This window comes from Vicugna pacos, chromosome 1, assembly GCF_048564905.1.
Source record: "Vicugna pacos chromosome 1, VicPac4, whole genome shotgun sequence".
Classification (NCBI taxonomy): Eukaryota; Metazoa; Chordata; class Mammalia; order Artiodactyla; family Camelidae; genus Vicugna; species Vicugna pacos.
Window position 1 is genome coordinate 122,932,910 of NC_132987.1, and position 18,394 is coordinate 122,951,303.

The 18,394-nt window shown below is 62.5% G+C and overlaps 1 protein-coding gene across 4 annotated transcripts; it reads left to right on the forward strand.

Moving 5' to 3' along the window:
• The first annotated feature begins 2,473 nt into the window (after positions 1–2,473).
• On the forward strand, positions 2,474–12,385 carry AIRE (autoimmune regulator). 4 transcript variants are annotated; one of them, XM_072970093.1, is made up of 14 exons: positions 2,474–2,830; positions 3,339–3,513; positions 3,696–3,851; positions 4,201–4,275; positions 4,907–5,020; positions 5,749–5,891; positions 6,073–6,153; positions 7,036–7,178; positions 8,174–8,273; positions 8,819–9,001; positions 9,603–9,724; positions 9,850–10,000; positions 11,411–11,479; positions 12,052–12,385. In XM_072970093.1, the coding sequence occupies exons 1-14, from the start codon at positions 2,681–2,683 to the stop codon at positions 12,130–12,132; spliced, it is 1,743 nt and encodes a 580-aa protein (XP_072826194.1). In that variant the 5' UTR covers positions 2,474–2,680; the 3' UTR covers positions 12,133–12,385. The 4 variants fall into 4 exon arrangements, with proteins under 4 accessions (XP_072826194.1, XP_072826203.1, XP_072826211.1 ...); XM_072970102.1 differs by having other exon boundaries at positions 7,063–7,178; XM_072970110.1 differs by having other exon boundaries at positions 7,066–7,178.
• The last annotated feature ends 6,009 nt before the right edge of the window (positions 12,386–18,394 follow it).

Below are 18,394 nucleotides of genomic sequence, written 5' to 3' on the forward strand. Positions count from 1 at the left end.
CCTCAGGGGCAGGCCCAGAGCCTCTCCTGCCCTGCTCCTCCAGCTGAGGCCTGGGCTGGCGATCTGAGGCCCCTGAGGTCATCCTGGCTCAGGACTCCCGACCCCTGGGAACCCAGCCCCTTCAGGGGAGCCACACAGACTGAAGCCAAAGGGGAATATTTCAGTGTCCACGCTTCCTTGAGGGGTCAGGAGCCAGCAGCCAAGGGACAGGGCCCCTCCAGCCCTCACCCTGCCACTGCAGCCTCCCCCCTCCCCCCCTCGGAGCACTTCCCACAGAAAGCACTTCCTCCTCCTTCTAAGCTGGTGATGCCTGCCACAACCTGGGCACCAAGGGGTGTCCCAAGTGCTGAGATCTTGGACCTGGGCACCATTCATCCAAGGCCATTTTCTAGCTTTGTGACTTTGGTCAAGCTCCTTAATCTCTTTGTGCCTTAGTCTCCCCATCTGTAGATTGGGGGTGATAGTAATGCTGACCCAACAGGGCAGTTCTGAGATTAAGTGAGTGCAGTTGCCAAGTACTCAGAACAGGGCCCGGTGCGTGGTGGGGTCTGGTATGTAAATCCACCACGCGGCAGGAAGGGCTACTCGCAGGTGAAGACAGAGGCTCTGAGATGGCACTGCCAAGGGGCAGGCAAGTTGCTGCCCCGGTGCTTAGAGGAGCAGTTCAGGCTCAAGCCTCCCGAGGCAGTGACCTGGCTGGAGGCAGCACTGGCCCTCGCCCGGGCCGCTGTGATCGCGGGCCACCTCCATACATCCCCGGCCGCTGCAGGTCGCCTGCAGGTAAGGGCTGCCTGGAAACCCCCAGGGTGATGGAAAGTCCAGAACTCTACAGGAGCCCGTTTGCTAATCTCCAAGAAAGAGGCTGAGTGATGTCCGCAGCGGCCAAGCCCGCCTGATGACCTGGGGGCTCCTGGGAGGGGATGAGGCTTTAGGAAAGTGAAGTGCAGACTTCCATTTTCTCAGCAGTTGTCACTTCCCTTGAGCAGTTGGCTTGTGGCTAAGGTGTCCCTCTCCCACCCCTGATGACCACTCAGCCCCCAGGGAGAAAATGCACCGGGTGCAGGGTGGTGCTGGGTGATGCCAAGGCACCCAGGGGCTCTGGGCCGGCCACCCCGAGGCCAGAAGCACGGCTCCCTGGTCCCCTGGGGGCCTCTGTGTGAACGTGGGGACCTGCTGGCCCAGCGGGTGTCATCAGAGGTGACAGGAAGTGACCAGGAGGCTGGGAGCTCCAGAGAACTCAGGAATCCCGCTGGGCGCTGAGTGTAGGGCTGACTTCGGCTCACGCTTTCTTTCACGTCTTAATAGTAGACACACATGCAGGAGAGAACAGGGAAGGCCGGTTGCAGCTGCTGGGCCCTGGGCTGGGAGAGGACACACGTCTCAGCTGTGAAGGCCCCCTCCTCCTGATGCGGGAACCCTGCCTTGGTTTCCCCATCTCCAGGCCTGGGCCACTGACGGTTCAGTGCTGAACACTGGGACTGTGGGGAGCAAGCCTGCGGTGGGGGGTGGGACGTAGAGACATGAGGTCCATTGGCCCCGTGCCTGGCGCAGGGGGCACTGGCGAGGGCTGTGGGGGTTGTTATTTCAGGGACCAGGACCTGAGCGTGGAGCTCTCTGGCAACTCAGGGTCAGAACAGGCTGGTTATCTGGTAGAATGTTCTGGGGACGGACACGGGAGCAGGGCCCTGGCACCGCCCACCTCTGGGGCGCCGGCTGCAGTGTTGAGGGTGGCAGCCGTGGACACGTGGGACTTGGGGACCATTCCTGCCTGTCCTGCCTGCACGTTCCACAGACACCCGGGGGAGCCTCCCTAGGCTGTGAGCCAGACAAAGACAGAGTCTCCCACAGCGCATACTCAGGCCTGTCTGCCCACGGGGTCAGCCGCCTTCTAGAAGCTTTATTTTCTAACACACCTGGAGGAAGTCGAGGGTGGGCTGCTGCTGGAGACTCCCAGTGGAATGTGCTCATTTTAAAAATGAGAGGACTGAGGCCCAGAGAAGGAAAGCAACTGCCCGGCATCACCCAGCCTCCAGGTGACGCTCAGAGCTGAGCCCGCTGACGTGCGCTAGTCCTAGTCCAGGTCCTCCACCAGGCAGGCACCCCTCCACCTGACCCCGCCTACAGCCCCCGTCTTGGGACCCCTGAGCAGCTACTGTGGCGGCAGTAGTGTCTCGGCCTCTCGGAGCTGCCCCTCTGGCGCCTGAGGCCGGGCCCTGGGTGAGGTGAGGGGTGCCTGTCCTGGCTTTTCCCCATTTAAACAAGGCCCTGTGGGATGCGGGCCAGAACCGCATGTAGGGAATTGAGTCGGGTCAGGCCCCATTCCAGAAGCTTCTTTACCAAGGAAAGAAAGCCAACAGCCTCTGGCCGGTGCAGACGCGGGCTGGCGGGTGGATGGGGCCCTCTCGCGCTCAGTCACAGGGAAGTTTCCGTCCCCGCCCGGGAGGAAGCGCCCTGCGCCCTGATTGGCTCGGGCTGCGCGGCGCTCGCCCGCTCCGGGGACAGCCCGGTATAACAGGCGCGGCCGCGCTCGGCCCCGCCGGGCCGGCTCCTCCTTCCCGGCCAGGTGTGCCCGGCGGCCTGGGGGAGGCAGACACGGCCCAGACACCCCGCAAGTCCGGCGGCGCCCCGAGGTAGCGGGATCCCAGGCGGGGAGAGGGGGCCCGCGTCCCCGGGCCCCGCGATGGCGGGCGAGGCCCGGGCCGGTGGGGACGCGGCGCTGCGCCGCCTTCTGAGGCTGCACCGCACGGAGATCGCCGTGGCCGTGGACAGCGCCTTCCCGCTGCTGCACGCGCTGGCCGACCACGACGTGGTCCCCGAGGACAAGTTCCAGGTGGGTCCCCAAGCAGACCGGAAACTCCAGAAACGCGCCGGTAGTCTCCCCGCCGCAGCGCCAGATGGACCCTCCCCGCCCGAGGCCCCTCCCCTCCCCTCCCCTCCCCGCTCTCCCGCCCCCAATGCCCCTCCCCGCCCCCAAGCCCCAGCGCCGGGGTATGGTCCCTGCCCCCAAGGCCGCAGCCCACCCCATGCCCCACCCACCAGCCCAGTGAATGGTCTCCAGGACGTGTTACGGCGCCCAACCCCCCAACTGCCCCGGATCCCCAGTGCCCCTTCCGAGCCCTCCCCAGGCCTCCCTCCAAGCTGAGCAGAGTCCCTTACAATGAATTCCAGGCGCCCCCCCCCGCCTCACCCCAGCACCCCTGTTCCATCCCCACACGGGCCCCAAGCCAAGGGGATGGACATAGGTGCCCAGGTCTCCAGCTGGTTCCACAGTGGAGGCAGCAGGAAAAGGGATGCCTGGGAAGGGCAAGGCCGGGACCTCATTCCCACCGTTGCTTCAGGAGACACTGCGTTTGAGAGAGAAGGAGGGCTGCCCACAGGCCTTCCATGCGCTCCTCTCGTGGCTCCTGACCCAGGATGCGGCAGCCATCCTGGACTTCTGGAGGGTTCTTTTCAAGGACTACAACCTGGAGAGATATGCCCGGCTGCAGCCCATCCTAGACAGCTTCCCCAAAGGTGGGGCGCTGGGGGCGGGGGTGGCGGGAGCCATCCCTGGGCCCTGCTGGACTGTGAGAGCGAAGGGATGCGTTGTTTGGGGAGCCCCTGGACATCACCCAGACCATCGTTGTGGGTTTTAAGAGGCAAAGGGCTGAGGCCTCACCTGCCTGAACAGGGAGTCAGTTCTGCACGCCCTGCAGATGTGGACCTCAGCCAGTCCCGGAAGGGAAGGAAGCACCCGGCCGGCCCCAAGGCCACTGCACTGCTGCCTAGGCCCCCCAGCAAGAGGAAGGCCCTGGAAGGACCACCGACAGCCCCGCCAGCAGCCCTGTCCCCGAGGGGCACCTCCAGTCCAGGTACCCAATTTGATCCCCCAGGGAACTGGACATCCCCTGACCATACCCCCTCCCTGACCGGCTCCAGGGGCATCTGTCCCTCCTGCCTGGCCCAGAGCCAGCCTGGGAGGGGTCCCTCTGGGTACTTGGAGGGCACCCTGGATGAGCCCGGCAGCCCTTGTTGTCCCCAGGCCCCGTGAGCAGCCAGGTGGGTGGCCTTCCTTTTCCCTGACGTGGACACCGAGCCCGGAGTCCGGAGTATGGAGTCCAGGAGGCACCATCCTGGCGCTCTCCCTGCACTCCCAGCTTTGGCCCCAGTAGGCAGAGGAGGGCCAGCTGTCCCGCTCCCTGCTCCCCGCTCCCCTTGCAGGCTCCCAAGCCAAGGCCAAGCCGGCCAAGAAGCTGGAGAGCAGCGCGGAGCCACAGCGCCTCCCATTGGGCAACGGTGAGCCAGGCCCAGGTCGAGGGTCAGGGGCCTGTCCTGGGAGCTGGGACCCTGCTGGCCTGTTGTCTCACCTGGGAAAGAGGGGACACCTGGGGTCACCCTGCCTGTGCCCATCTGAGTGCTCCAGTCTTCAGAGCCAGCTCAGACTCTGCTTCCTCCAGAGAATCCTCCCTGGTCCCTTGGGAGACACAACCTGGCCTTTTTCTGTCCCCTCATTGCCATAGGACATGGGACCCTAGAGACCCTGTCCAGTCACCTGGTGCTGAGCTCAGGGCAGACCCCGAGAACTCTACCTCCCTCCCAGCACAACCCAGGGCCACATGCCAGCGTCCCCCCCCTTCATTCCTGCCCGCTGTGCCCACACCATACCACGTACCTCACACCACACACACTAGACCACACCATATACACGTGTGCACGCATGCACACACACACATACCTTGGCCTGTCTCTACAGTTAGACGTGGACTGTCTGTCTGTCTCTTGTCTGTGTTTTGAAGGGCTGGGCCCCCTCCCCGGCCTACCCTGGGTGGAAGGAAAGATGAATTCTGCTGCTCAGATGCCCTCACCACCCCCCAGTCCATCTTCCCAATTCATGACCCCCACCCCCATTTGATGCTCCCTTCCACAGGAATTCAGACCATGTCCACCTCAGTCCAGAGAGCCATGGCTGTGTCGTCTGGGGACGTCCCGGGAGCCCGTGGCGCCGTGGAGGGCATCCTCATCCAGCAGGTGTTTGAGTCAGGTAGACGCGATGGGGAGGGGCTGCCAGGGGGTCCCCATCCCCCCAAGGCTCCCTGGTAGCTCCAGAGCAGCTGGGACAGGGACAGGCTGCTTGGGTCTCCCACCCTAGACTGCTCCTCCCCCACCCACCCCTGCATCACCCCATCCTCTTCTCTCTGCACTGGGCACCCACCGGGGACACCGAAGACACTGGGAGCAGATGTGGGTTCCACCAGGGACAGTCCCAAGGACCCTGTAGTAGTTTCCTAGAGCTGTTATGAACAATTGCCATAAACTGAGTGGCTTAAAGCAATAGCAGTCCCAAAACTGAGGCATGGGCAGGGCCACACTCGCTCCCTTGGGAGGCCCTAGGGCAGACTCGGGCCTACCTCTCCCAACTCACGGTGCTGCCAGCAGCCCTGGTGCCCTGGCTTGTGGTCACATCCCTCCAGCCTCTGCCCCCGTCGTCCCAGGGCCTCCTCCCCAGGTCTCTCTGTGTCCTCTTCAGCGTCTGGCGTGAGCCCATCTGAACTAGCTACACCTGCAAAGACCCTACTTCCAAATAAGGCCGCATTCTGAGACTCCAAGTGGACATGAATTTGGGGGACACGCTCTCCCCCAGCAGAGAATCTCTCCTGTGTCCAGGATCCCAGCCCCAGAGCTGATGGGGGGCGCGGGTGTGTAGGGCCTAGGGGAGGCACAGCCAGCGTGGAGCCCACGGGCCTCCCTGCAGTCAGCATCTCCTCCCAGGTGGCTCCAAGAAGTGCGTCCAGGTTGGGGGGCAGTTCTACACCCCCAGCAAGCTCGAAGGCCCCGGTGGGGGGAAGAACAAGACCCGCAGCGGTGGCCTGAAGACCCTGGTCCCAGCCAAGGGGACCCAGGCTGCTGCCCCCGTAAGCGCCGCCCCCACTGCCCCTGGGGAGGCCTGGCCCTTGGTCCCTCTCCTCCAGCACCCACGGGGTGGCAGCGTCACCTCCAGGCAGGAGCTCTGCTGGAGGGCTGGGGGCTGCACTGAGGGGCCCTCCTGCCCGGACGGCCTCCCCTGTTGGTGACCCTCCCTCTTCTCCCTTGAAGGGTGGAGGCGATTCGAGGGCAGGCCCACGGGACAGGGCCCTGGCCCGCCCTGCCCTCCTCAGTGAGCCCCAGCTCCACCAGGTAACACCCAGACCATCCCCACGGTTCTGAGCGCGGGGCCTCCTGCTGCTTTTTGCTGCTTCTCCGGGGCGCTCGCTCCAGTGGCTGAGGACAGAGGCTAAGCTTCTGTTCACAGGGTGGATCACTCTTTTTTAATAGCACTATTTTTTTCTGATAATGAACAATTGTAAGCATTCACACGAGTAGAGCAAGTGAGTTCCCCTGGGCTTTTAAAACTACGGCGTTTGGTCCACGTGCCAGTTGTGCATCTGGGTGGGACAGTGGCCCCTGCCTGGAGCTCAGAACCAGGAACCCAACCTCTTGGGCTCTCCGCACCATTTCTGAATGAGGCGGAACTGGCCACAGATCCCGACGCCCCTGCCAGGGGATATGCTGGGCCCCGGGCACCCAGGAATGAGCAAGACCCGTGCCTGCCCCCGGGAGCTCACTGGCTGGTGGGGCCCTGGGCAGTTGCGACAATGAGTGTGCCCACTGCTGTGTGGGGCTGCTCAGCCCTGCAATCCCGGGGGGCTTCTGAAGGAGGTGGCAATCGGAGGGGCATGGCAGGTACCATCCAGGCAGGGGCGCAAGCAGTCCTCGGGCGGAGAGACAGCGGTGCTCAGGGCTGACAGGAAGGCTGCTGGGCGTGCCCCTCTGCTGTGCGTGGGAGTGAGGTGTGCAGCCTCGGGGCCACCTGGAGCACAGGCACCCACGAGAAACCGGGCTTTCTTAAGGACTGTTCTTCCCAAGAGGGATGGACCCAGGGGGTGCTTGGGGGTAGTCTCATGGGTGCAGGGGTCAGGAGGAGCCCCGGGGAGCAGGCGTTCAGGGTGGAATTTCAGGCACTGGCCAGAGGGGAGCAGGTGAGGGGACATGAGTGTCCCCAGCCCGGGCACCCCCCAGATGCTGCCTGTCTCTTGCCGGCGTCAGAAGAACGAGGACGAGTGTGCGGCGTGCCGGGACGGTGGGGAGCTGATCTGCTGTGACGGCTGCCCCCGCGCCTTCCACCTGGCCTGCCTGTCACCGCCGCTCAGAGAAGTCCCCAGGTGAGCCTGGCACCCAGGCTGCCCCACCTGGCTCCTCCACCTGCTGACCCTGAGGGGGAGGCCGCCCAGAAGTCTTTCGGCTCCACAGATGCACAAGGAGGCCCACCTGGGCAGGGCCTGGGTTCAGGTCACTGGGCAGTGGGGCTGGGGCCCGGGATCTTCCCACCTCACCTCCCTGCGTGGCCGCACTGTCCTCCCAGCCTGGTCAGCAGGGCCCCGGAGGGCGGCCAAGCAGAATGGAGGCCTGGGCCAAGGTGTGGCCATCCCGCCCCATCTCGCCCCACTCTCCCCAGCCCTAAGAAAAGTCTGACTCCACGTTGGGTGGGGGAGCTCAGAGGCCACAGAGCTGCCCCTACAAGGGCCAGTGGGTGTCCACCCTGGGCCCAGCGCAAGGCCTCCTGACTCTACCTCCCATGCCCCTGACCTCTGCCTCCCCAGGTCAGGGCAGTCTGGTCTGCGGGGTGGAGCGCTGGGTGGGCCTCCTAGTCCGAGCCCTGCCTGCTCCCTGCCTGACCTTGACCAGGTCCCATCCCTCTGTGCTGAAACAAGGGGGTTTGGCTGGGGTCAGCCCTCAGCTCCCATTCTGCTGGGCACCATCCCCCTATGGAAATGAGAGTGGGTCCCAGGGATGCAAGCAGCCCAGCCCAGGGAGGCCCAGCACAACAAGGCCCGTGAGAGCCAGGCACGGGCCACTGCCGGTTATCGGGGGTCAGAAATTCTGGAGGCTCATCAGAGAAGCACTCGGGACAGGCCACGCTGGCGAGGGACACCCCACCGGGGGTAACGTACCGGCCTCCTGGGCTCTCCTGCTGACTGGCTGGGCAGGCCCTTTCACTGCGGCTCTGCACACTTCCCTGCTGGGCCTCAGTTTCCCTACTTGTGAAGGGAAAAGGTGACCTGAAGGAGCCTCAGGCCTCCCCTGCCTTGTGGGCTGGGGAGTCCACTGTCCCCTCTGCCCTGCCCCGCATGTCTCTGGCTGGTGACAACATGAACAGTGGGACCTGGAGGTGCTCCAGCTGCCTCCACGGGACAGCCCAGCAGGACCTGCCCCGGACCGAGGAGCCCCGGCCCCAGGAGCCGCCCGCAGAGACCCAGGTATGCCAGGCCTGCTCCCAGGCCCCCCCGGTGCCCTGCCTCCCGGCCACTCCCGCCTCAGCGGAGAACTCTCGCCCTGGCTGGGCTACATCAGTTTGACTTTCTCCTATGGGGCTGAGGAGGCACTGGGCCCTGGGGAGTGGCCCTTACAACGGCCCTGTTTCTCAGTACTCCGGTCTTGGGGATCTCAGCTCTGTCACCCCATATGGGACGCATTTTGACCACTTATCATACTCTCCAAAAACGTTCTACACATTCTGTTGCCACAAAACCATGAAGGATATGACACGTGCCTCAGTATACGCCGCGTACGCACCCTGACAGGCTGTGAGGGCCACAGGGCTCCTGTATTTAGATGGGGAAAGGGTCAGGGACCTTGCTGGGGGCCACAGAGCCAGGAACTGCACCTGGGTGTTTCCCAGCCAGCGTGGGGCTCCTTCCACAACTCCAGCCCCTGGTTCCCAGGGTCCTGTTGGTCATTAACTCCTGGGTGGTGCCAGGCAAGTCCCCTGTGGCCCCTCTGAGCACTGACCCTTTGGTTCCAGGTCCTCCTGGGACTGAGGTCAGCAGGAGAGGAGGCAAGGGGACTGCCCAGGGAGCCCCCGGATGGAGTGGATACTGCTGTCACCTACAAGCATGTGCTGGTCCCACCTTCTGCAGCCCCCCTGCCTCTGCTGGATCCCTCCGCCCTGCGCCCCCTACTGTGTGTGGGCCCTGAGGAGCAGCAGGTGAGGGGGTGCTGGGGTTGGGTGGCTGTCTTTAGGAAGCTGAGGGTCCACAGGTGCAGCCAGGTGAACCTGAAATAGGAGAGTGATATACAGCGGGTAGGAGTCCGGGGGGGCGTCAGGGGTCAGGGCTAGGGGGAGGCCCCTGCCAGGAGCAGCCACGCTGGCCACTGGGAGAGCGGTGGGTCCTAGAACAAGGTGGGAGCCCTGAGGGCCAAGGAGAGGAGGAGGGGCCTTGCGGAAGGATTCCAGTGGGGGTGACCATTCTCTCGCCACACCCCCTCACTAAGGCAGGAGCCCCGGGTCTCCCAGCCCCTCTTGCTTCCTCTGCAGTGGAGCCCTTTCTGGGACCCCTTGACCAGCCCTGAAGGCGGTCTGAGCCCACCAAGGGGGACCGAGGTCGGGGCCCCTGGTGTCTACAAGCAGCAGCTGAAGGGTGCTGGGGTGCCCTTAACCTCCCCAGGCCAGGATCCTGAAACCTCGCCCCTCACCCTCTGCGTGCCCCTCCCTTACGTTCACCCCGTCGGGGTCCGGGGGGCTGGGGCCGAAGGCGCGGGTCGGCCCTCTCCCCGACCCGGGTCACCCCGCCGTGGTCTGTCCGCAGAGCGCGGCGCCCGGAGCGCGGTGCGGCGTGTGCCGGGACGGCGCGGACACCCTGCGGTGCGCACAGTGCGCCGCCGCCTTCCACTGGCGCTGCCACTTCCCCGCCGGCGTGGCCCGGCCCGGGTGAGTGCCCGGGGTCCGAGGAGCGGGAGCGCGGGGGCGGGTCTGCGCCCCCCACGGCTCTGCGAGACCCCCCCCCCCCTCCGCGGGCGCTCGGGCAGCCTCGCAGCCTCTCCTCCGCTCGCCAGGGCCGCCCTGCGCTGCAGATCCTGCTCGGGAGACCTCGCCCCGGCCCCGGCCCCGGCGGAGGCGGCGTCCGCCGCGAGCCCCGCCCCGAGTCCTGCCCGCCCGGCTCCCGGGACCCCCAGGCTCAGCGATGCCGCTGGCCCTGGGGCGCAGGTGAGGTGGCTCAGGGTCGGGGGAGCACGTCTCCAGGGGAGGCTCTGGGCTCCAGCTTGGCGGGTGTGCACTGTTTCCTGCCCATGTGTTCGTTGTGTATATACAATATTTTTGTTTAAATCGACTCGGTTTGACAACTTATATCTACTTAAAAAGGAAACCTTCCTGAGCAATAGTGTCTACCACCGTCTCTGGTTGGATGCAGGCCTGTCTCACAATTAACCCAGGCCCAGAGCTCCCCTAACCCTCCAGTACCCCCTACCCCCAGGTCCCCTGAGCCCCTCCCACAGACCATCCCACAGCCCCGGCCAGAGTGCCCTGCGCAGAGAGCCAGTCCTGGGGGTGAGGGTGGGGCAGGGGAGAGCGGGAAGGAGGCTCCACTCCAGATATTAGCCATCCTGACCCCAGTCCTCCAGCAGCCTTGGGCCCCGGGGACCTCCGGGCGGAGCACTCCAGCCTCCTTTCCTGAGCAGCAGTCAGCTAGTCTGGGGCCCCATCAGAACCGGAGGTTGGGGGTGGGTGGGGGGTGTCCGATGTGGCTCCCGTTCCGAAGCCTCCGGAAGGTGGCGCCTCTTGCTTTCACAGCCTGCAGCAGGGGCCTGCCTGACCACATCCCTGCCCCGCAGAATCCTGGGAGCAGGGCCAGGGTGGTGGTGTCCCACCCAGCCTGTGGCCCATCCTACTTCTGGCCCTGCCTCATACTCCCCTGTACACTGTTGGTGACAGGGCACCCCAGGCATTGGGCGTGAGGGTCACCAAGGCCCTGCGCTCGAGAGGGCTCACACCTGCGGGCATCCTTCTGGAAGCTCCCTCCTCATCCCAGCGCCCAGGGCTGGGGGCCCTTGAGGGGCTGGTGGAAGTCTTGGAATTGGGCAGTTTTTGAGCCCAGCAATTTCAGGTGGTTCCACCTAGTACAGGGTTCTCTCCGTCCTAGCTGATGGGGGTGGGGGAGCACCCATCCCTTGCCCTGGCCCCTCACTGAGGGCATGGGCAGCCCTCGCAGGCTCGTCAGATGGCTGAAGGGCTGGGTCGCATCAGACATTTTGCTCTTGGGGCCTCAGAGTTCCCATCGGTGACAGGGTCCCTTCCGGCTGGTCCTTTCCCCAGAGTGGGTGGAGGCGGGCCAGCATGGGGGTCTTGGGCCTCTACCTGCCAGGAGTGGCAGGGCCTTGGGAGGCAGCCCCAAACTCACTGATGCTCACTCTGCCTGGGTCTGCGTGTCCCGCCCCCGCCCAGGGGGCTTGGTGTTAGAATTCAGTTCGCAGGAGCTGGCCTGGAGAAGCACACGGCCTCCCACCGCCTTGGCAGGGCCACTGCCCCCACATGCCTCTACAGGGAGTCCTGCCTCCGTGGGGATGTCCTCAGTACAGGTGTGGAAGTGGGGTAACTTCCTCCCTTTCCGGGTTCCAGGCGGGGGACGATCCTGCTCGTCATGAGCCGGTTCTGCACAGGGATGACTTGGAGTCCCTCCTGAGTGAGGTAACGCAGCGCCTGGCCGGGCTACACCTGCCCTCCCCGCTCCTTAGGGGGCCCCACTGACCGTGGGGTCCTGTCCTGTGCGGTAGGCTGTGGGCGTGCAGGTTGCAGACAATGCAGGTGTCTTTAGAGACCCCAGGGCACAGGAGGGCCGAGGGTGACCGAGGTGTCAATATAGGTGGACAAAGGGGGCACCCCCGTTCTGTTGTAATATTGGGCATCCCTGTGGCTCCCGCATCCTGTTGGAGTGTCAGGCCCTGCACAGGGCTGGGCAGAGGGAGCGAAGGAGCTGGCCCTGCCAAGCCACCGGGAAAGAAGCCACCAAGGAGGCAGCACAGCGGTGGTGGCAGTGCCCTGGGCCCTGGGATGCTTGAAGGAGCACTGATGAGGAGTGCCCCCTGACCACCACATCCTATGGGGCCTCAGGCCTCGGTTTCCCCAACTCTGAATAGGAGGCTTGGGTTGGAGGGCACCTTCACATCTCGATGTTTATACTCAGGTGGCCCTGGAGGCCAGGGTGGGCCGGATGTGGACCCCTCCCCTAGAGAGGCCCCGCTCTCTCCTCTGTCCCGCAGCACTCCTTTGACGGCATCCTGCAGTGGGCCATCCAGAGCATGGCCCGCCCGCTGGCCGAGGCACCCACCTTCCCCTCCTGATCAGGGACTCCCAGCCTGCAGGCAGCATGGGAGGGGGAGGCGAAGCCCCAGAGCAGACCTCACCCTCACGGAGGCAGCGACTCTGCTCTGAAAGGGACAGAAGGGGACGTGCTCCCTCACCTCTGGCAGCTGCCGGGTTAGGACTAGGAACTGAGTTCAAGTGCTGTTAACTCTCAGCTTGTCAACAGCCCTGTCTTGGCAGCACAAAGCCACCATGTGCACTGAAATTAAAGTCACTTCTGTGTGCTCTCCAGTGGGGTGTGTTTGTTCTGGGGGGTGGGTGCCCCTGTGTTTCTGGTCCCTGTCGTGTAGGCTGAGCTAGCCGTAACGGGAAGAGAATGCCAAGCAGGAACCCCTGTGCCCCAGCCTCTGCCCCAGCACAGCCCCGGCTCCATGTGGTCCGGCCCCGCCCTCCTCTGCCACCCACCACGTGCTCCCACCTCCTCTGTTACTCAAAGGGCCAAGCCCATCCACACCTCTGGGCCTTTGCACAGGCTGTTCCCTCTGCTCAGAGTTCCCTACACCCTGTGCTTCGCACATCTATTTTCTCATCCGTGAGATCTCAGTTCCAGTGCCACCTGCTCAGTCATTTATTCAAGAAACCTTTACTGTGGCTCTTCTAAGTGCTGAGCCTTGGGGTCCCAGAAGGACATTCCAGTGACAGATCACTCACCAAAGGAGGGTGTCCACAGACAAAAACAGGAAACAGGATGGGGTCAGGTGACGGGGGCACGGGGGCTGGCTGTGGACGGCCCTGTGCTTATCCTTCTCTGCCCGCCACGGGAGACAGCCCATCAGAACTGAGTTCTTTCCTCACAGTGTCTGTCCCCCTGAGAACGGCCACCAGGGGGCCTGGCGCCCTGTCCAGTCCTTGGCTGAGCTCCCAGGGCCTGGTCCAGCTGCTGGGTCAGTGTTGGTGGAGAGATGGCTGGGCTGTCGTAGCCCCCCACCTGCAGGGACCCCATGGTAGAACGCCCTGCCGGGTGGGGTCGGAGCCCTGGGGAGGGTGGGGAGTGGCCACTGGCCCCGCTGTGTGGGGGCCCCAGCTCGGGACTCAGAGCCCTCAGGTTCCCAGGCTTTACTGGCTCGTTCAGCCCCTCTGGAGACCCTCTGTGCTCAGCACATGTGAGGCAGCCCCTTGGGAGGGGCTGACCAACGCCCTCCGGTGGGGCGTAAGTGCCTCAGGCCACCAGGTCTAGCGTTTGTTCAGACAGGGACCCACTGATGAGGACATGCCTGTCACATGAGCGAGCAGGCAGCTCTCCCATGCCCGGCTGGGCCAGGCGGGCAGCAGGGGGACAGATGGCAGTGGACAGCAGTGCCAGGAGGGACGCAGCAAGCATGGATGCGTGCAGAGCGGCCCAGCTTGGAGGCTGGATCATGTTTGTGGATAAGGAAGGATCCAAAGGTGGGGAGACCAGAGACAAGGATTGGGAAGGAGCACCCCAAGCTGGGGCCGCTGGGGCGGGGTGGGGGGTGATGGAGCAGGAGTCAGGGGACGGATGCCCGCTGACTCACAGCGGGGAGCCGTCTCTTCCCCACGGATCCTGGCTGCTGTCTCAGCCCCGCCCCCCCCATAGGATGACGCAGGACTGGATGAAATTTGCAGAAGCCGGTGGGGGAAACGTGGTGGAGGGTGACCTAAGGGGTGACATAGTGGCGGTGACATGGTGGGGACCATGGCAGTGGTGGGAGATTTGTTGGGGAGCTGGCCCAGGTGAACTCAGATGTCACAGACACCCTGCCCATCGTTGTCCAGGGCCTGCTCTCAGCCACTGCAGCCTTGGCACCACTGGGTCTCGCCTTGGGTTCCCGGGGATCTGGAGACCCCCGCCTCATCAGAACCCCTCTACAGACAGAGGCCCTCCCACAGAGGCCCTCCCCTGGGGCTCAGTGCTCCCACTGGTGGCCCAGTGGCTTCCAGTGCACCCCGTGTCACTCCTCACATTCAGGAAACGTCACTCAGGAGCAGTCCTGAGTCCCGTCCGTGGTCTGTGGTGTGCGTGGAGGGATGGAGGAGGCTGGGGAGGGGCCGTGTGCCTGCATCCTGGGTCCTTCACTACCTGCCGCAGCCTGAGCTTGTCGGCACTGAGTTCATCCTGTGCTCTAAGCACAGTGGGTGATGGACCTGCTGTCCTGCAGCCCCTGGGCTTCTCTTTGCTTCTCGGGAGCTGACCGTCCATCAGCTGCTCCTGTCCGTCTTTCTGTGGGGTTAGAAGTTGGTCTTGCTGGTCCAGCACCAGATCAACGTCTGGCTACGTAACACCCTGAAGCATTTGTTCGCCTAGCAAGGGCATCAGCCAAGGGTTACATTTGTACATCCCGTCTGCAAAGCACGCAGAACCCACCGGATTCGTTTCCTGGGCGCTGTGACAAAGCGCCACAGATCAGGCGGCTCAAAGGACAGACACATCTTCTCCTAGTCCTGGAGGCTGAAGCCCGAGGCCCAGGTGCCGCAGGGCTGTTTCTTTGGAGGCCTCTCTCCTGGGTGTGCAGATGGCCGTCTTCTCCTGTGTCCCCACATGGTCGTCCCTCTGTGCATGTCTGTGTCCTAATCTCTTCTCATAGGGGCACCAGTGCTCACCCTAAAAACCCCACTTACCTTAATCACCTCTGTGAGACCTTCTCCAGCTAGGGCTTCAAGTGTGAATCTTGCGGGGGTGGAGACACCGACTCTCTCCTTGACCACACTCAAGTCAGCCTCCTCTGAGTCTGCCTGACCTTGGCCTCTGCCCTTGGTTTTTAGTCAGTTTTAGCCAAAATCCTGCCAAGTCAGTTTAGGGGAAGCCCCCGGCCTTGGAACCCGCCCACTCTCCGTAGCTGATCAGTTTCTCACCTCCACCTGGCTAGCCGGGCCCCCGGCCCGCCCTCCAGAGGAGTCCCAGGATCCCCTAGCCTCGCTGTTTGCATTTAGTAGTTTCCGTCCACCGGCTCCCTCTTGCTCTTTGGCCATAAATCCCTGCTTTCGCTGTTGTGGTCAGAATTGAGCCGGACTCCTTGCCCCCACTGCAAACCTCATCGCCGTGGTCCCCCTTGAATAAAGTTCCTTACCATGGCAGCAAGTGTTGTGAATACCTTGTTCCTGAGCAGGAACAGGATTTGGCCAACCAATAACACCAACCTCACGCTTTTCATCCACTGGAGGCTGGCAAAGGCCTCACTGACCCGCACGGACTCTACCATGTATCACTGCAACATACACCTGTCTTGTCACCCCCTGGGCTCGTGTTTATCCTTCTTATTGTCCGGAGAATAGCCCAGTCTGTGGGATTAGCTCCCAAAATGTTCCTGAGGCACTGCGCGTGCAGTTCACTTTCAGAGCTGTACCCACTAATGCTCCAGCTCCAACCGGCCTGGGTCACCCCTGAATCCTTTCCTGCGCGAAGCCGAGGACCCACACCTTGCCGGGTGTGTCCCGGGACTCAGCTGAGGCCCGGGACACGGCCCTCCTCGTGCCGCACCAACCTCGGCACCTGCTGTTCACTTGTACCCTTTGTAGGTCAGCCGCTTCCCTGCGTTCTGGGAGCCGTTCTAGCAAGTTATCAAACCCAAGGAAGTGTGGGTGACCTGGGGACCTGTCACTTGCAAATGGCCTCTGAAGTGGGGCCGGTCTTGGGGGACCGAGCCCTTAACCTGTGGGATCTCTGCTGACTGGCCAGGGAATTAGTGTCAGAATTGAATTCAATCACCGGACAACGAGTTGGTGTCAGAGAATTGGTTGGTGTGGGGAGAAACCACACATAGTTGATGTCAGAAAGCATGAGACATTTTCTGGGCAGAGATGTTGGGCATTTGATCTCCTCCTGAGAGCCAGAGGGCATCCTGGGTTTGCTTAGCAGCAGGGAAGACAGACCAGCCCTCTCCCCACCATATGCCCGCCTAACACCTGGGACCTGCCCGCACCGCTGCCCTGCTGACCCAGCGTGTTCTCAGGACTCGGGCAGGCATCACCCATGCCCTCCCCAGAGGGCCTGTGGTGGTTTTAAAACATGTCAACACATTCTTTGATACTCATCTTTCCAAGAGGTGGAGACTTATTCCTCTCCCCTTGAACATGGGCTGAACTTAGTAACTTGCTTCTAAATAATGTGCTGGAGTGGGAAGGGATAAATCAGGAATTTGAAATTTGCAGCTCTTGGGGAGTGATGGAAACATTCGCTATCTTGATTGTGGTCGTGGTTTCATGGGTGTGGACATCTATCAAAATTCATCCAATTGTACATCTGAAATATGTGGAGTTTACTGTGGAGGAACCACACCAGAATAAAGAGGTTAAAAACATTCTTAGCAAGAAAAAAAAGAGGCTAGTATATAACATAAATCCTCCTTTCCAATTTTCAGACTTGTAGTCTCTTTTTCTTCTTTGTGCTGATTAATATCAAGTAAAAACGGCTCTACCAGGAAAAAAAGAACGTGCTGGAAGTGCTGGGCATGGCCCCGAGAGTAGGTCGTAAAAAGCGCTGTGGCTTCCCTTTGGATAGCTCGCTTCGGGGAAGCCGGCCTCCACATTGTAAGGTCACTCAAGCAGTCTTGTGGCAAGGCCCATGTGGAGAGCAACTGAGGCCTCCTGCCACCGGCCACCTGAGGGCCATCTAGGAAGCAACCGGTCCAGCCCCAGGGGGCCTTCCGATGATGCAGCCTCCTGAGGTCCAGAGCCACTCCCACAGCCCTGGCCCTCAGAGGCTCTGAGATAATAAATGTCTGTCGTGGTTGCCGGCCTGTAAGTCTTGGGGAACTTGGTCCCACAGCAGTAGGTACCTGGTACTGTCAGCTCCCAGGGAAACGGGCCAGACTGTGGCCCGGAGACCCTGCCACTTCTCCAGGACCTCTGCCCCACAGTGGTGTCTCATCCACGCTCTTTATCCGGATGTAGTGCTTGTCGAGTTCTCGCTGAAGTCTCCTTACAGAGAAGAGCGGGCTATGCTCACACTCACCATCTCCTGGACCCTTTCTGCCCCCCTTACCAGTCCCACTCCTCCACTATTTATGATTATTTCATGCAGTTTCTTGGAATTTTTAAAAAAAGACAATTAAAAAAGTGGCTCCTGTGCTCTTTATTATTTGTTATTGTCATTGTTTCTGTTGTTATTTGTGACAAGAACACTTACCATAAGGCCTACCCTCTTGGCCAGGTTTTAAGTGTACACGACAGAATCATTAAGCAGGCACTGGGCTGGACACTGAGCTCGGGGACGCACTCATTCTGCAGAACTGACACTTCCCTCCGTTGACTAACACCCCCCCACTTCCCCGTCCCCAACAATGGAATATTTTCAGTAAACTTTGTATTAAAGCATAAATACAAAGAAAACCACACAAATCACAGGCGATCAGCTCGCTGAATTTTCACAAAGCAAACACCTGGCTCAGCACTCAGCTCAGGAAACAGAATGTTACCCCTCCCCCCAGCCCCCTACTGGGGCTCCTGGGACCTGCCCACTGCTAGCCCAGGATAGAGGCCTTTCCTTGGAAACCCCAGTTTGGCAACCAGGCTTTCTGAGGGCTGGGGTCAAGTCTGTTCTGGTGACGGGCTGGGTGTCCCCCCCACCCCCTGCTAGAGGGCCTGGATCGGGGCGGGGGGGCTCCAACCCTCCGAGTGACTGATCCGCTGACCATCCGACGTAGAGCCCACACTGTCCGGACCCAGGTCCCCACTCACCTCGCTGCCCCGTGTGCACGTTTTCCACGGGTCCAGCAAGTACTTACTGCAGTAGCGTATAAATGAAAGAACGAAGCCTGGCAGGGCTTCCTTTTAATTCCTTTCGCATCTTAATCGTCCACCGCTCTCCGTCGGCCCTCGGTTAAAGCTTGAGGGCGGTGGCTGGGGGGCCCTGAGGTAGGGCTCCTGTGGCTCCAGCAAAGAACAAAGTTAAAATAGACCGGCGCCTAGAATGACAAATTCCTGCGAGACGCGGGGCAGGCGGCGGTGCGCAAAGGGTCGCGTCCGGCCCCCTCCCCGGGCCGTCCCTCCGGTCTGGTTGACACTCGACTGGCTCTGCCGCCGGTTGTGACGAGCAGACCTGGACGGCTGGGCTGCGCACGCTCCACGAACGCGGTCCTGGATCAGACCGAACAGGTCTAGAAACTTGAACTAAAATGCTGGCGCAGTGGGCCCGAGGCCCAGGTGCGGCCGCCGCGGACGGCCAGGTGGTGGGTGCGCGCCCCGGACCCCGGGACAGCCACGCGGGCGCGCCGGCCCCACCCCGCGCCCCGCCCCGCGCCCCGCCCTCGTGGCCAGCGGTGACCTCACCCGGCGCCGGGG

Excerpts from the sequence above, each read along its gene's own strand:
- AIRE (XM_072970093.1), top strand. The coding sequence starts at position 2,681 with ATGGCGGGCGAGGCCCGGGCCGGTGGGGACGCGGCGCTGCGCCGCCTT. Across the intron at positions 2,831-3,338 it reads TCCCCGAGGACAAGTTCCAG|GAGACACTGCGTTTGAGAGA; the intron begins GTGGGTCCCCAA and ends CCGTTGCTTCAG. Across the intron at positions 5,021-5,748 it reads CCAGCAGGTGTTTGAGTCAG|GTGGCTCCAAGAAGTGCGTC; the intron begins GTAGACGCGATG and ends ATCTCCTCCCAG.